This window comes from Haplochromis burtoni, unplaced genomic scaffold (genome assembly GCF_018398535.1).
Source record: "Haplochromis burtoni strain Fernald_Lab_line unplaced genomic scaffold, NCSU_Asbu1 Contig_171, whole genome shotgun sequence".
NCBI lineage: Eukaryota > Metazoa > Chordata > Actinopteri > Cichliformes > Cichlidae > Haplochromis > Haplochromis burtoni.
In genome coordinates, this window is record NW_024582532.1 from 1,300,638 (window position 1) to 1,314,000 (window position 13,363).

General features: G+C 40.5%; 2 protein-coding genes across 2 annotated transcripts; both read left to right on the top strand.

Annotated features, from left to right (window-relative positions):
* Positions 1-425: 425 nt before the first annotated feature.
* Positions 426-3,474, top strand: xkr8.3 (XK, Kell blood group complex subunit-related family, member 8, tandem duplicate 3). The gene is made up of 3 exons (XM_005943584.3): positions 426-1,035; positions 2,015-2,202; positions 2,287-3,474. The coding sequence occupies exons 1-3, from the start codon at positions 710-712 to the stop codon at positions 3,036-3,038; spliced, it is 1,266 nt and encodes a 421-aa protein (XP_005943646.1). The 5' UTR covers positions 426-709; the 3' UTR covers positions 3,039-3,474.
* A 151-nt stretch (positions 3,475-3,625) lies between these two features.
* LOC102308239 (XK-related protein 8) lies at positions 3,626-10,428 on the top strand. Its single transcript, XM_005943583.3, has 3 exons — positions 3,626-5,582; positions 5,965-6,155; positions 7,820-10,428. The coding sequence occupies exons 1-3, from the start codon at positions 5,275-5,277 to the stop codon at positions 8,542-8,544; spliced, it is 1,224 nt and encodes a 407-aa protein (XP_005943645.1). The 5' UTR covers positions 3,626-5,274; the 3' UTR covers positions 8,545-10,428.
* Positions 10,429-13,363: the final 2,935 nt, after the last annotated feature.

Here is a 13,363-nt window from a genome sequence, read left to right on the forward strand (position 1 = left end):
TGTGTGCATATTAAAATCTGTGTGTGACTATTCAGATCACTGTGTATGTAATCGGATTTCTAAGTACGCAAATAAACCTACAAGCATACACAGCTATGACAAGCTTTGTTTAAAACACTGAAACTATCGGGTGCAATTCACGCAAAGGTACAACAGTGGGAGATCGGCCAGTTAAGGATTTGCGACAAGACGCACTCCTTGATGGCACCGGACTACAAACAACAAATAGACATTAAAAGCGTAGTTAAACAACTACAGAAACTTTGTGAGAGTGTATAAGAAACAAGTATTTTTTGTGGCCTAAGAGTACTGCAATTAGGAGGCCGTTGCTGGAAATTCCCCGAAACTGCTAGCCTCATGCCTGAAATAAAAATGGCGAATGTCGGAAAGCGGTGCTCTAACTGTTGTGATGCGTTTAAAACCTGCATGAGCCGCGGTGGGCGTGGCCAACAATCACACAAACACACCCGTTCTTCTCTTTGGAAGTATTTTTTAGTTTTTAAACGTAATTTATTTGTCTTGGGGCGTAACATTAATTTACTGGAGCTCAAAATGTCAAACCCTCTGCAACTTCTCTTCATCGTGGTGAAGAAGACTGTGGAGCCACTTTGGGAGGAAAATAACGGTACACGACGTTAGCTGAAGGTTAGCTTCTCAGAAACAGGTAGCTCGAGTGGACAGCTAGCTGCTGAGAGAGGGAGGCTCAGCCATGGAGCGCGGAACTTTTTCAAAGTACTCCTGGACCGACTTCGTCTTCTCCGTGATCGGAGTGTGCACTTTTCTCGTAGACTGGGGCTCCGATGTTTGGGTGGCCACTGAGTTTTACTGCCGAGGAGACTTCTTCTGGTTCGGAGTCCTGGTTGGCCTCATGGTCCTGTCGTCCGTCGTGGTCCAGATGTTCAGCTGGTTCTGGTTCAAGTACGACCGAGAGCTGCCGGGCTTCAGCGAACACACTGGGGCGAAAAGCGTGCTCTTCGGGGACAGAGTGAAGTTGTCTTGCCTGCTGCATGTTCTACAACTGGGCTTCCTCTTTAGGTAAACCCGCAGGTGCTTTAACGCAGTTCCCAACTCTCAGCTGTCACCGTAAGGAGAAGACTAAATGGCAGGATTTTATGGAAGTGTGGCAAGGTTAAAGCAGTTTTATTTTAGCTTTAACACTAGGTTTTTCATGTTTGAACAGCAACAGTGCACAGTCCATAAATTTAAAACTGAAATAAAATTTTAATTTGATAAACATCGGGGTAATGCAGCTGCTTGATTGTTCGGATGCGCGTCTTCTCCTTTTGAGTTTAAGACTCGTACTAAAACATATTTATTTGCTGAAGCCTCTGGCACCTTTTGAAAGGTTGGCTCTATTTTTCTGTTTTCTCTAATTCTCTATTTTTTTTAATGTTTGATTTTATTTTCTGTTTATGCTATTTTATATGTACAGCACTTTGTGAACCCCGGTTTATTTTAAAGTGCTTTATGAATAAAGGTGTTATGGTATAGTAGTACCTGTTTTGAACATTTTAAAGTTCGGCACTGATAAATAAACTCAGGGTGCTAATAATTTAAAACAGTAAAACATCCCGGGTTTTAGCTTTAGGAACTAAGTAAATGTAAAACACATCTGTTAAATGTTAGTAAGGTCATTTCATGTAATCACTCCGAATTCATCACTGAATCTGTTTCTCAATAAGTGTTTCAACAGCAGCTAAGGCCTCTGCCTGTTTGTTGTGAAAGTTTCCTTAGCATAGCTTTTTCACTTTCTTTATTTTCTAATCAAAAATGAAACCATATTTTTTCTTTAAAACACCTCAAGCCATGTACAAATGTCAGTGTCAGGTGTGGTAAGTTGTAAATCCAGTAAGTCTGAGCACAACTGACTGCATAAAAATGAATTAATGAGGTATGAAAAGCTCAGTCACACTGTTTTTGACCTCTCCTAATGAATCACACCCGATTACTTCCATGAGTTTGGTTTGTTCATTGCTGTGTCATTTTCTCACGCTGCTCTCCCATCCGCACTCAGACACATCTCCGCCATACGTCAGGGCTTTAGAGTCTGGTGGAGGAAAGAGGAAGGGTCAGAGTATGCTGTTTACCTGACACATGACCTGAGCATGCTCCGTCTTATCGAGACCTTCTGTGAGAGCGCACCTCAGCTCACCCTGATGATCCACGTCATACTTCGCACCAACAAGGCCAGGACAGTTCAGTGTGAGTTCTCTCTCTGTGAACAGCAAGCAAACATCACAGTTGTGCACTTGTTCACTTCCTCTTGGTTTGACTTCTGTTTTTCAGTTGTAAGTATTGCTGCTTCAACCACCTCCATAGCCTGGATGGTAGTGGATTACCACCGCTGCCTGCGTGCCTTCCTCATAGACAAAGCCAAGCAGGGATGGGGGTCCTCCTTAATCTATTTCCTGTGGAATCTGCTGCTAATCGCTCCACGGGTGGTGGCACTCGCCCTGTTCTCCTCTGTCCTTCCTGGATACATCGCCGCCCATTTTCTGATGCTGTGGTTCGTCTTTGTGCTGTGGGCGTGGCAACAGAGGACAAACTTCATGGACAGCGTGTGTGGGGAGTGGCTGTACCGGTCCACCGTGGGGCTCATCTGGTACTTCAGCTGGTTTAACGTGGCTGAGGGTCAGACCCGTGGCAGGAGCCTAATCTACCATTCCTTCATGACCATAGATGGGGTGATCCTGCTGGTGACCTGGTGGTGCTACAGAGACCTGGTCCAGACTGATGCGTTCGTCCTCCCACTTCTCATCTCTCTACCTCTCACTTACCTCCTGGGGCTGCTTTTTAAAACCCTGTACTACTGCTGTTTCCACCCTAAACTGTGGAGACCCCTGGGGAGGGAGCCTGGGCTGCCCAGTGATCTGCCTGATGCAGAAGTGTCCTTTAGAGACTTTTCCATCCAGGACAGCACCCCGTCCTCTACACTTGTCAACAAACGCATGGCCTGCCACGCCACAAATTTTTACACAGATCAAAGAGTCCTCCGAAACCCTCACGGCACAAACGGTGCCGAGCCCCCTCATCTGTGATGTCTGGCTTTTTACTGAATGAAGCGAAGCATCTGTTTCTCAGATTTGTGCTGCAGTTTTTTTCTGCAGGCTTAGTGCACTAAAATAGTTTTCCAATGTGCACTAAAACTCTGAAGTTTTCCCAGCCAAAGTGCACTTAAGAACATAAATGATTGACAAATTAAGATCAGACATTAGCTGGTCTCCAACTTGTAGCTTCATAGTCCAATGTGCACATAGGACAATATCTCCTCTGCAAATGCGAATATTCCCACTAGTGCAAACATGTCTGAAGTGAACCATTCCCTTCTGTGGCTTCAAAGTACAGATTCTAAAATCGTACAGGAAACAAGAAACTTGCAATAATAAACTTGTATTTACACTAAGTGTACTTTTACATTCAAGCATAAACATACAGACAGTGTTTATATTGTAATAAAGGGGATTTCTGGATACATTTTTAACTGAAGTGTCAAATGAAATACCTGATGAGCACTCAGCTCAGTTCAGTGTTTACACAAAGACGCTCCCACAGTGGCTTCTTACAACCACAAATACTGTACTGTAACTATACAAACACTAGTCAGCCACAACATTAACACCACTTGCTTAATTATGTGTACATCCTCTCATGCTGTCAAAGCCTCTCAGACCTGCTGGGTTACCAACACAGGAGCTGTGAGAGCGTTTGGTGGTTGGTAGGTTTATGGGTGTTCTCAGCAAATACAAAATCTGCTAAAGGTTTTAGTGTTGTGGCTAATGTATAAATTACATTAGAAAAAAAATTGCATACAGCTTTAATTTTTCATTCAGTTTGAAGCAGGAATAGTTTGATAAGCTAAACCAAATCTGTTTGTGTGCTTTTTAATTGTGTTTTATTACTCCAGCCTGTTAGTAGCCTAAATATTACTGTTAAGTGTGAGCAGAAAGACCGTTTTTCTATATAGGTGGTATAGTTCAGTTCACTTTAGGATTTCTAGAAATAGATTTAGAATAGAATTGTATTTATTCAGTATGTAATTATAAAAACTAAGCTATAAATGGTTTAATAAAGAGACTTGGTTAAGGAGTAAAATAAAAACAGCAATCTTACATTTGTACATTGTTTCTAGTGGGTTTTCTTTTTTACTAAAAGTGTGGGAGATCTGGATTTTCCCTCTAAATTGGAATTTGTTTTTGAAACACTGCAAAACTTGTTTCTGAGGTTTTAAATGACCTTTGTTGTCGTGTGTGTGTTTTATTTTATCTTGTTAGAGTTGCTGCTGGAACCTTTTTGAATGTAAATTTCACTGTAAATTCGTTCGTTCATAGTTTCTTTTCAAAAGCTGGTCAAGTGTTTTAAATCCACTAGCTTGGTTTCTCCTTTTTTCTTTTGTGTTGTAAAGCGAGTTCAGCTAACCTGCTGATTTGTCACAGACACTAATGTTTTATTTCTCTGCATTTAGCTGCCAAATCTAGTGTTATTGTCGCTCATCCATCCACTATCTGTTTAGCTTGTTCAAATATGTCATGTGCCAAGATACTTTTACTTTAGTATACATGCAGAGCTGAAAGCACATCCTTCTCTCAGCTTTTTCAGTAAACCTGCCTCCACATCATCATTTACATCATTTACAATATGTTGAAACTCTGTTCTGTAAAAGAGTTGATAGTGTTTGGAGCCACTTTTTGGCATGCTGTCAGCTGGTATGAAAAGTTAAGGGGATTACTTCCTGTTAAACATTTACCTCATCTGTCCCGTGCAATTATTAAAGTAGTACCTAAGTTAAGTCACTTCTTTTTGTTTTTGTGTCTTTCTGCAAACCCAGATTACGAGCATCCGCACATCTTTTTACTGTAAGTCATTGGCTTACAGTAAAAAGATCTGGGCTTCCTCTTTAGGTAAACCAGCGGGTGCTTTAATGCAGGGCTCCCACCTCACAGCTGTCAACCTGTGCCAGGTAAGGAGAAGACTAAAGGGCAGGATTTCTGGATGATGCTTAAAATATCCAGAAAGGAATTTCAGTTTCAGTCTTTCTGAAAGTCATCCAAATACGATGTTTACTGTTAACGGGATATTCGCCAGCAGGAGGTGTGTATGTGTGTGAATTAACACAATGTGCCTTTAAGATAAGTTTCAGGACACGGGCTGGTTGGTAGGAGGGGTTTTGAAACTCTCAAATCTTGAGTTTACTTTCGTTATCTGTCTATATAAGTTGTCTTTCAGCTCATGCATCACATGCAGCTGTGTTAGAGGCACGGATAGAGACGGGTGAACATGTCAGGCACTCAGGCTAACTTTAAATACTCCTGCTGGGACTTCCTCTTCACTTGTGTGGGCCTGCCGCTGTACCTGGTTGACATAGGGCTGGATATATGGACCGCTGTGTCCTTCTATAAGGAAAAGGCCTACGTGTGCCTTGCTGTTCTGCTGTTTCTGCTCCTGGTCTCGTCACTGCTCACTCAGGCTTACAGCTGGCTTTGGTATAGCTATGACAAGTTCAGGATGAAGACAAAGGTCGAGGGCTGGCCTACCAAGAGGCTGCTCAAACTGCTGCATGTTTTCCAGCTGGGCATCTACTTCAGGTAGTATTAGATTAATAAAGCGTGTTTAAAGTGCCTGTAGTGCAAGAACTCCATCAGGTTCGTGCATTAAACCACAAGAGTACAGATTTCATCATCTGTAGTGCTGTGGTTCTGTCAGTTTCATTTTATTTTATTTTTGAACTATTATGTGAAAATCAGCGTTTATAACTTCCCGAATTCCCGAGTCATGCTTTAATTTTCTCTGTTTCACAAGATAAGCTACACTTTGTTTTCTTTCCTTCACTGTGTGTCGGGCAAACTGATTTTATTTGCTCACTTGCTTCCATAACAAGAATGCTTTCAGGAAAATTCAACTAGGCGTGTTTGACATTTGGATTTGCTTTACCTGGTTGTGACTCATTTATTATATTTTGGCTCTCAGGCACGCAGGAGTCCTGGAAAAGGCTGTAGAAAGCTTCCGCACAAAGCTCCCTGACCCTGAGGGTGTAGCTGTGTTTCTGAGCCACGATCTGAGCATGTTGCGAATCGTAGAGACGTTTTCAGAGAACGCCCCGCAGCTCACACTCATGCTCACCATCATTCTGCAGCAGGGCCATCTGGATCCTGTTACAGGTACAGTTTATTACTCGAGTTAAAGTCATGTATGTTTTGGGAAGAAATAGTGACACTGTAAAATAAATTCTTAATGAAAAACTAAATGGGGAGGCTCATTGCTACTTTAAAGTAAGTTTAAAGTCTTCAGATTATTAAAGATCAGCTCACCCATATTCACTTCAACTAAGCTGAAAGTATTTTTATGCTAGCAGTGTACTTTCTTAGACATAGAGTATGCACTTTTTGTACACAGTACAAATACAATATGCACAATACAAAAGTATTCAGCCACAGATCTTTGATCTCAGTGCCACCGTGTACAAAATAATTAAGGTAGCTAGCCACGCTGTCAAAAACATTTTTAAAAGAATGCTTTGTTCTAAAGAGCTCACTCAATTCAAGTGTGGTGCTGTAATATCAAGCCATAGTTCAGTAACCATTCAGTTTGTGAAATGTCTCCCCTCCCAGATATTCCTTTATCATCTGTAAGTGAAATTACTCCAACCTCAGTGTTTAGGAACCTCAGCAACCTGGACAGGAAGTGGCAGACCACATAAAGTTACACAACAGGGTCACCACGCGCTGAAACATTTTCCGGCGCTCGGCTAAAAGATTCAAAAACAAAGCCATGTTTTTGTTTAAAGTATTATTCCTGATTAATTTCTGCCACATGCACAAAAATCTGATAAGAGTGAGAGACCAAAAACATCTATTTGGCCTAGAACGATTAGCCAAATCCAAACAAATACAGACACATGTTCTTCTGTGCCACAGTTTAAAAAAAAAACTTTTTAAAAAAAGTAATGTAATTTGTGTCCTTTGTAACTCCAGCTACCGATCACATGCATATCTAAAAATGTCTTGTGCAGGAAAATCCCTAACCATTAAAAGGAACAATGCTTGAAGAGGAACCCAAGACAGGTCATTGCCTTCCACATGACCCTCACAGAATCAGCTGATTTCCTTGTATAAGAACTCTGATATATTTGTTGAAATCATGGAAAACTTTACCTTCACACTACAAATGCTTTGTGAGTTACAGGCTGGTGAAGTACATGGGAGTGGTTTTAAATGTGATGTTGTTGATCTTCGATAACTCTTAAATACAGGCGATATCCACGTGAATTATTCAGCGCTGAAAAACATGTTTGAGCTCAAATCAATTTTACACCCACTTCAAATGTTACAAATTGAAAGCAGATTTTTTTAAATAACCACTAATCTAATGGCATAAACCAGTGTTTCAATCACAAACCTGGACCAGTTTAATATCGGTGATGCTTGGGATGCATGGGATCCTTGTTCTTCTTCCCGATCATTCAGTTGGGAAAACTTAACAAAGTGCTTTTTAGGTTATTTTTATGTGAGTGATGGGGCCTGATCCAAACAGTTCTACCATATCAAAGGTCTGATTTTTATCTGCATTTTGAAGCCAACATTTTCAAATGTGTTTTTTCAGACCTAAAATTTTCATATGTGACTCTGTTGAGAACTGAGGCCTATGCTAGACTTTTGCACTTTTGCACAACCTGAACCTAAAATTTCTCTAAATATACATTATACGTTATGATACATTAAAAGTCTGCTGATTCTGGGACCAGTTTGCTTGTCTTTATGTGGAGTGGCACACTTCACAACATTTCTCTTTGCTTGTTCTGACGCTGCCTCTCGTTCTCCCTCAGTTCTGAAAGCCGTCGGCTCGGCCTCGGCTATCGCCTGCACTGTGACGACCTACCATCGCTCGCTGCGCTCCTTCCTGCCTGCCAAAGAAAACCAGAAGATAACCTCATCAGTCATCTACTTCATCTGGAACCTGGTTCTCATCTCTTCCCGTCTCACTGCTCTCGCTCTTTTCGCCTCCGTGCTGCCCTGCTTCATCTTTGCCCACTTCATCTGCTCTTGGTTGGTTTTATTCTTCTTTGCTTGGCGATCCAAGACGGACTTCATGGAAAGTCCTTGTGGAGAATGGCTTTATCGAGCCACTGTTGGCATCATTTGGTATTTCGACTGGTTTAATGTGGCCAAGGGGAAGACGCGGTACAGGACTGCGCTCTATCACGGGTATATACTGACTGATATTTGCATCCTCTGTGCTGTGTGGTGCTGGAAGATGAGCACAGATCCTCCTGATTTTGTGATAGAGCCCATGCACGCTTTAATCACAGCTGCCTGTGTTGTTGCAGTTTACGTCCTCGGTCTAATACTTAAAATTATTTATTATAAAGTCTTCCATCCAAACCCTGACAAAGATGAGCTTAAAGGGGCCAGCACAGAGCAGCAACCTGAAGGTGAAGTGGGACTTTGTATGTTTGCACCTGCAACAAACGTGGCAGCTCATCATCCGCCCGCCCCATCAGCACACTGCAATAAAAGAATGAGGAAGCTGGCCGAGAACTTTTACTCCTGATGTGCACTTGATATCCACAGGACGACTGGAAAGAGACCGAGTCATGTAGAATGTTTTATTTGAGATCACTTGGCTGTGTTTTCTAGGACTCTGACCTTTTGTCTGTTTTTGCCACAGATATAATGTCTCAAGGCATTACTCATCTTAATGTGGAGATGAATTTGAATATGCACTTTCTGCTGTGCATTAAATCATTTCACTGTGTGTCAAAACATTTCAACATATCAGTCGTAAATTAAAGGGTAAACGAGGTGGAAAATGAGAGGCTTTAATTATCAAATCTGTAATAAATAATTGTTGTTTACATGTGAAGAGATCCTTTTTCAAAGGCTCTTTCACTGGATCATCTTTTCTAAAGAATGTAACAGGTTAAAATTATTGTCAGCAGTGACTGAGTCTGCCATCCCTCCTCCCAGACAAGAAGGTTTCTACGAATGTCCACGTAATCAGTCTCACTGTGCTTAGCACTGGATTAAGTTGCTTCTACCATACACTGAGGAGGCGTGTCAACAAAAAAACAGACATTTATAGCAATTTTTCCTCTTCACACAGTTAGCTGGTAGATGGCAGGTGTCTGACTGTGGGGTAACCTGCTGTATATGTCTTGTTGCCACATCAACATGTGGACATGCAATGAAAATATTCCTTACCCATGTGAGTAAAGGGGCTCTGTAGCTTCATGATTAGTGTGCGTTTGTTCCGGTTTTTCTTACTTCACTTTGATTTGTGCACGGCTGCAGGTGAGGCTGACACAGCGGAGCTCAATGAGCTTATCACACCTCCACTGCATATGACGTGTCGGGACCTGAGGTTGTGTGTGTGTGTGTGTGTGTAGCCGGCAGCTGAAAAGCTCTGGCCGAGAGTTCCTGGACATCCAAGCCAAATGTTTATCACTTGAAGAATCAGACTCCTTTTGAACATTATGTTGATGCTAAATATGTATGTAAATATGGTGTCTGTATATATACAGCAGAACTGCTGCTGATGTGTCAAGATGATAAGAGAGCATCCGGCAGTGACAGGAAGTACCTGCTGGGAAGACGAAGACAATGTTCTTTTTAAACTGTGTTAAAAGTTATTGTGGTTTTGATCTGACCTATGTATGAAATGGATCTGACGTTGAGGGGGCGTCATTAAATTTAAGCCCTGATGGTATAAAATATATGTTTATGCTTTGATTAAGTCGAAGATCATCAATTGCTGTCTGCGTACGCAGTGATCTTCCCACGCGTGCATTAAATCATTGTTTGACTTCACCCGGCCGGATCAGTGTGGTTATTCTTCGATTTACCTCTTGTACCCTTCCTCAATATTGAACATTTAACAATGGCCTATATTTGTGACTGTGTTTCTTTTGTAGTTTATTCCTATATGAATATTAAAACTTGACTCAAAGTATTAAAAATGTATTTACATTGCTTTACAGAAAAGGGGAAAAATCATAGGACTGTGGGGGAAAGAGTGATTACCTCAGTTAAATAACCAGTGTTGACTATATTAGGTTCCGCTTTAAGGACCTCTGCATGTCTCCAAATGGCTTTGAATGTCTTTGAAATGAGAATATTACAAATAGAAAAAAAGAAAAGTGGACATCTGAACATGTCCACTAAACTTTACATTTGTGAAAAGCACATTGGTTGTATTTATGAGGTTTCTACACAACACTTAAGCTTTAAATAATGTGCATTAAGTTTTTTGTTGTTGTTATTGTTTTGAACCACTCAAATGCAAATCTAAACTCTGACATGAATGTTTTCTCCTTTTTTTACAAAAGATGTTAGTTGTGAGTTCAGCTCACATGTTGATTAATCGAAGAAATGAATATTTTAGACATCAAATCTCTGTTTGTTGAAAACTTTTTCATCTCTTCAGTGTAATTACTAAAGTATTAAATCACTTCTTTTTCTTCTATGATGTTTTGTGTCTTTATTTCCACATAAACTGATGAAGCAGTAGTGATGGACTGCCTGACAGATGAGGTCAGCAGGAGTCTCTGTGAACTGTGATGTTTGTTGATGACACTGTGATATGTAGTGAGAGGAGGGAGCAGGTGAGGTGGAGGTGTGCTCTGGAGAGAAGATACAGCTTCTCTGCAACTGTGAAAACTTTGACATGAAGTCAGAGGTTCAGGACCAAACCACAGTAACTCCAGCAGCTGAGTCTGCTGCAATAAACCATCTACAGATTACATCATCGGTTTCACGTCTCCTTGTTGTAAAATATGCCTGTGTGTAGACTCATTTAAGAACTGGGAAAATGTTGATGCATGAGTCAAGTCTCAGTCTCCTGACTTACAATAACAAAAGTTTTCTTTCATTTGTTGTAACTGAATTTATTTGCTCCTTCTTGTGTGTGACAAAAATGCTGTTTTCCAGAGAAGCTGGTTATGTTTCATAATCGTTTGGCTCTCAGTCACAGAGGATTCATGGAAAACAAGAGAAACACACAGAGCTTCTACACAAGTCAATAAGAGTGTGTCCAGATTCCTGAACCATGATGTCCGCATGTTATGAATGTTCGTGGCAGTGCTCCATGGCTTATGTCATGTGTATGCTCACCATTTTTCCTTCAGCTGGATCCTGTGACAAGAGTTTATTACTCAAGCTAGGTCATGCAGATTTAGGCAAAAATTACGAGTGACCACACGTGATGAAATCTTGGATGCAGTACTACTACGACTCTAATAATAATAATCATTATAATAATTTGGGTTTAGAGCCCTCATAAATATAAATACTGAAGTACAGGAGATGACCATGTGAATTTATACTCCGTCAGTATCAGAACAGAGCAACCAGAAGTTAACTTTGACTTCTGCATGTCAGAACGTACAACATACGTTGTGCACCGCAATGAGGAAGCTGGTTTAGAGCTATTACTCCTGATCTGCATCATTTGACATCCACAGGAGTCATGCTATACCACAAATTTTAAATTTAGATCACAGGGTTGTGTAGGATTAAGGACTTGGACTTGCATCCTGATTAACCACAGTTCCAGTCTCATATTACTCAGCCTAATGTGGAAATAAAGTCTCATCTGCACTGTCTGCTCTGGAGAAACATGACTGTATGAAATTGATGTTTGAGGGCTGAGAGGAAAGACTTCTTTGAAAGATATTTTAATGGATCTCTAAATAAAATAAGTGTGAAATTGGTGTAAAAAGCATGTTGACGAATGTGTTATTGTTTAAGGTAAAAGAGAAAAAGAGGAAAAAACCCGTATTATTGGTAAACCTGTTCAAAGAATATTGCACTGTTACTAGGCTGTACTTTATTGAAGCGTAATACATTCACTAAATAAAGGTTAAATGAGCTGCAAGGATACCAAGCTTCCCTTGTTCTTTCAAATGTATGTGAGCTCTGTTTATTTTCTCTGTTTCACTTTTGTAATTTTTCCTTAGAAGAGACTAATAATTAAAGAGGAAACAAATATTCTTTTTACCCCAGGACTGATATACTGATCAAGAGCTGAGCATCAGCATAGAGCACTCAGGTGTGTGTTAACAGACTGTTACACCTCCCAGGAGAAAATTCATCCCAAAGCCAGATAGTGCAATGCTCAGAAAAACTGCAAATCTCCCAATAACTACACTTCAAACTCCACAGGCCTTAGCATGTTAAATATTAATGACAGTTGAATTAGAAAAGGGCTGAACAATTATTTTTTTCAATGGTTACCAGGAGAAAACCATTGTTCTCTTTCTCTGTGTATTTGCACAGCAGCAGATCTACAACAGAATGGCTGAAAAACAATTGAATGTTTGAATTGTCCAGCCATGAAGTCCAGATTCGATTTAATTTAAATGCTGTGGCAGAACCGTGAGAGAGCTGTGCACAAGAGAAACTTAGGATAACTTGATGATCCAAAGCAACACTGTGTGATGTAGAAGAGTGGGTCAAAATTCCTTCGCAATGATGTGAGAGACTGATAGCGTCATATAGAAAACTCCCTCACTGAAACACATTCAGTTTCATTTTCCCACACTTCTTACTACTTTCAGTATTGCTTTGTCATTCATGTTTGCGTGACGGAGGTCACACACATTGTGTGTAAAACAGCCACACGCTGGATGTTGCAACACAGACTTCAAAGCAGCTGACTGCTGTTTCTTATGGGCTCATCATGATTCACTCAGGTTAACAGCTGGATGTCGTACAGCTGTGACAACTGAAGCCATCCACATGACCCACCTCCCACGTGATCTTAATTCGGTCATTCCTGATCACCTTAGCTGGTGTCACCCATTGGGGCTTCCAGGCCACACATCAGCACAAATGTTTCTTTATACTATACCATATTGCCTGTTGTATTGGGTGCAAAAAATTAGGGCTGGGCAATGTGAGGAAACTCTCAAATAAGAACATTTCTTTTTTGCTGTATCACAATATATGTAAATAACCTAAAAATTCAATGTATCGCCCACCCCTACTAGAAATACTTGTAAATATCTTCAAATACAAGAAGCTATCTGGGCAAAGCGATCTGGAACACGGAAAGTAGAAGATCTAAACAAATGTAACCAGCTAACATCAAACACCGGTTATACTTTATTTATCTTCTGTGTTTTTTCACTACCGGTTTGTACACACATACAGAAAGACAGTATGACATCCACTTCAAACTGGGAAATGATGCTATGATACATAATATTGAGACACACTATTCTAATCTACTATTACATTCTTTGTAAATTTACAGCAAATGAAACAAAGCACAAAGTCACAGTTGTTTTTTTTTATTTAATTTTTTTATTTTAATTTGTGGTTTGACGCTGTTTCTTAACTCAAAATGTCCTGTTGTAATTGGACATTTTGAG